Source organism: Myotis brandtii, unplaced genomic scaffold (assembly GCF_000412655.1).
Source record: "Myotis brandtii unplaced genomic scaffold, ASM41265v1 scaffold105, whole genome shotgun sequence".
NCBI classification, from domain to species: Eukaryota; Metazoa; Chordata; class Mammalia; order Chiroptera; family Vespertilionidae; genus Myotis; species Myotis brandtii.
This window is the reverse complement of record NW_005353538.1, coordinates 1,700,786-1,702,383: the sequence shown is the minus strand read 5'-3', so window position 1 is coordinate 1,702,383 and position 1,598 is coordinate 1,700,786. Positions and strand designations below refer to the sequence as shown.

At 52.4% G+C, this 1,598-nt stretch overlaps 1 protein-coding gene across 4 annotated transcripts in view; it reads right to left on the bottom strand.

The window, feature by feature from the left end:
* AMICA1 (adhesion molecule, interacts with CXADR antigen 1) overlaps positions 1-1,598 on the bottom strand; it is a 42,223-nt gene that overhangs the window by 24,310 nt on the left and 16,315 nt on the right. For all 4 annotated transcript variants that reach the window (XM_005856796.2, XM_014539154.1, XM_014539142.1 and 1 more), the window contains one exon: positions 18-79. In XM_005856796.2, coding sequence (XP_005856858.1) covers positions 18-72 — 55 coding nt within the window. In that variant the 5' untranslated portion in view covers positions 73-79. The remainder of the gene's footprint in view (positions 1-17; positions 80-1,598) is intronic.

Below are 1,598 nucleotides of genomic sequence, written 5' to 3'. Positions count from 1 at the left end.
CCCTGGCTTCCACTCACCCAGCAGCACTAGCCTCAGGGTGAGTCTCAGGAGGCAGAGCACGCCGCTCTCCATCTTCAGCCTGAAGAGAAAAGGGAAAAGTCAGGAAACAGTTTCAAGAGACATTTACTCACGGCACCCCCCACAGCGAGACCCCCGGCGCCCCGCCAGACTCTGGGCGCAGCGCGGAGTGGGGACAGGGAGACAGCGGGCACACAGTGGGGAAGTCGTAAAAGGAAATGTGGACTCTGGACCCTCTGCAGAGAATTACTTAGAAAGAAATCAAAATGAGCTCCAAAAACAGTCTGGCATTTTCCTGTCAGGAAGAACTGAGCAAGTCTGCGTGTGGGTGACGCTGTATGAGGGACTGTGATTTCGCATGGAGCATGCTGTGTGCAGGTAAAATGAGGTTGGTAGGAAGGCAAGAGCGGCAGCCTAAGCAAAGGGAAGCTTAGAGCTGCCGGGTAACCTCTGTAGAGAAATGGCTGAGGAAAAGGAGACTTTCTAAGGGGGAAGCTCCCCGCCCGGGCACAAACCCACCAGCCAGTAACACAGGGCAGCCCCTGGGAAATGGCTGCAGAACTCCTGAAATTAACGTGACCACCTTTAAACCGATGAGGGCCGCCCAGGCCTTAGAGCAGGGAGATTCTGTAGCCGGGTGCGGGATCACTCAGCTCGATGGCACAGAAGCCACAGGAAGGAACGCCTTCCGCTTTCTCTGTGAAGCCTCCTCAGACAGGGCCGCCTGCGCAGAACGAGAGCTGGGCAGCCCTGGCCGGTGTGGCTCAGCTGGTTGGAGCATCATCCCATAGATGTTTCTCTCTCACATCGCTGTTTCTCTCTCTAAAATCCATAAACAGCCCTTGCCAGTATGGCTCAGTGGATAGAACATTGGCAAGGGTCTCGGGTTCGATTCTGGTCAAGGGCACATACCTCGGTGGCAGGCTTTTCCCTGGCCCGGACTCTGGTTGGGGCTCCTGCAGGAGGCAACCAATCGGTGTGTTTCTCTCACATGGATGTTCTCTCTCTCTCTCTTTCCCTCTCTCTTCCACTCTCTCTAAAAACCAATGGAAAACTATCCTCAGGTGAGGATTTAAAAAAAAGATCTAAAACAGTCCTTACCTGTATTCTAATCAGCCACAGCTCCACAAGGAGCACCAGGGTCAAACTGTCCAAGAAGGTCCGACCTGGTCCCAACTCCGAGGAGAAGTCAGGTGAAACCCTGAACCCCGATCCTCACCTATCACACTGGCTGCTAATGCAGGGACCAGCGCTGATAAAGTCATTGTGCTTTGAAGAAGATAACGCATAACCACAGAAGATCCTATTCTTTCTAACCTGAAAGGCAATAGTCTGTAGCTTTCAGGGGAGAGGATGGGGTTAGGCAGCCGTGGGCAAACTACAGCCCGCGGGCCGGATCCGGCCCGTTTGAAATGAATAAAACTAAAAAAAAAAAAAAGACCGTACCCTTTTATGTAATGATGTTTACTTTGAATTTCTATTAGTTCACACAAACACTCCATCCATGCTTTTGTTCCGGCCCTCCAGTCCAGTTTAAGAACCCATTGTGGCCCTCGAGTCAAAAAGTTTGCCCACCCCTG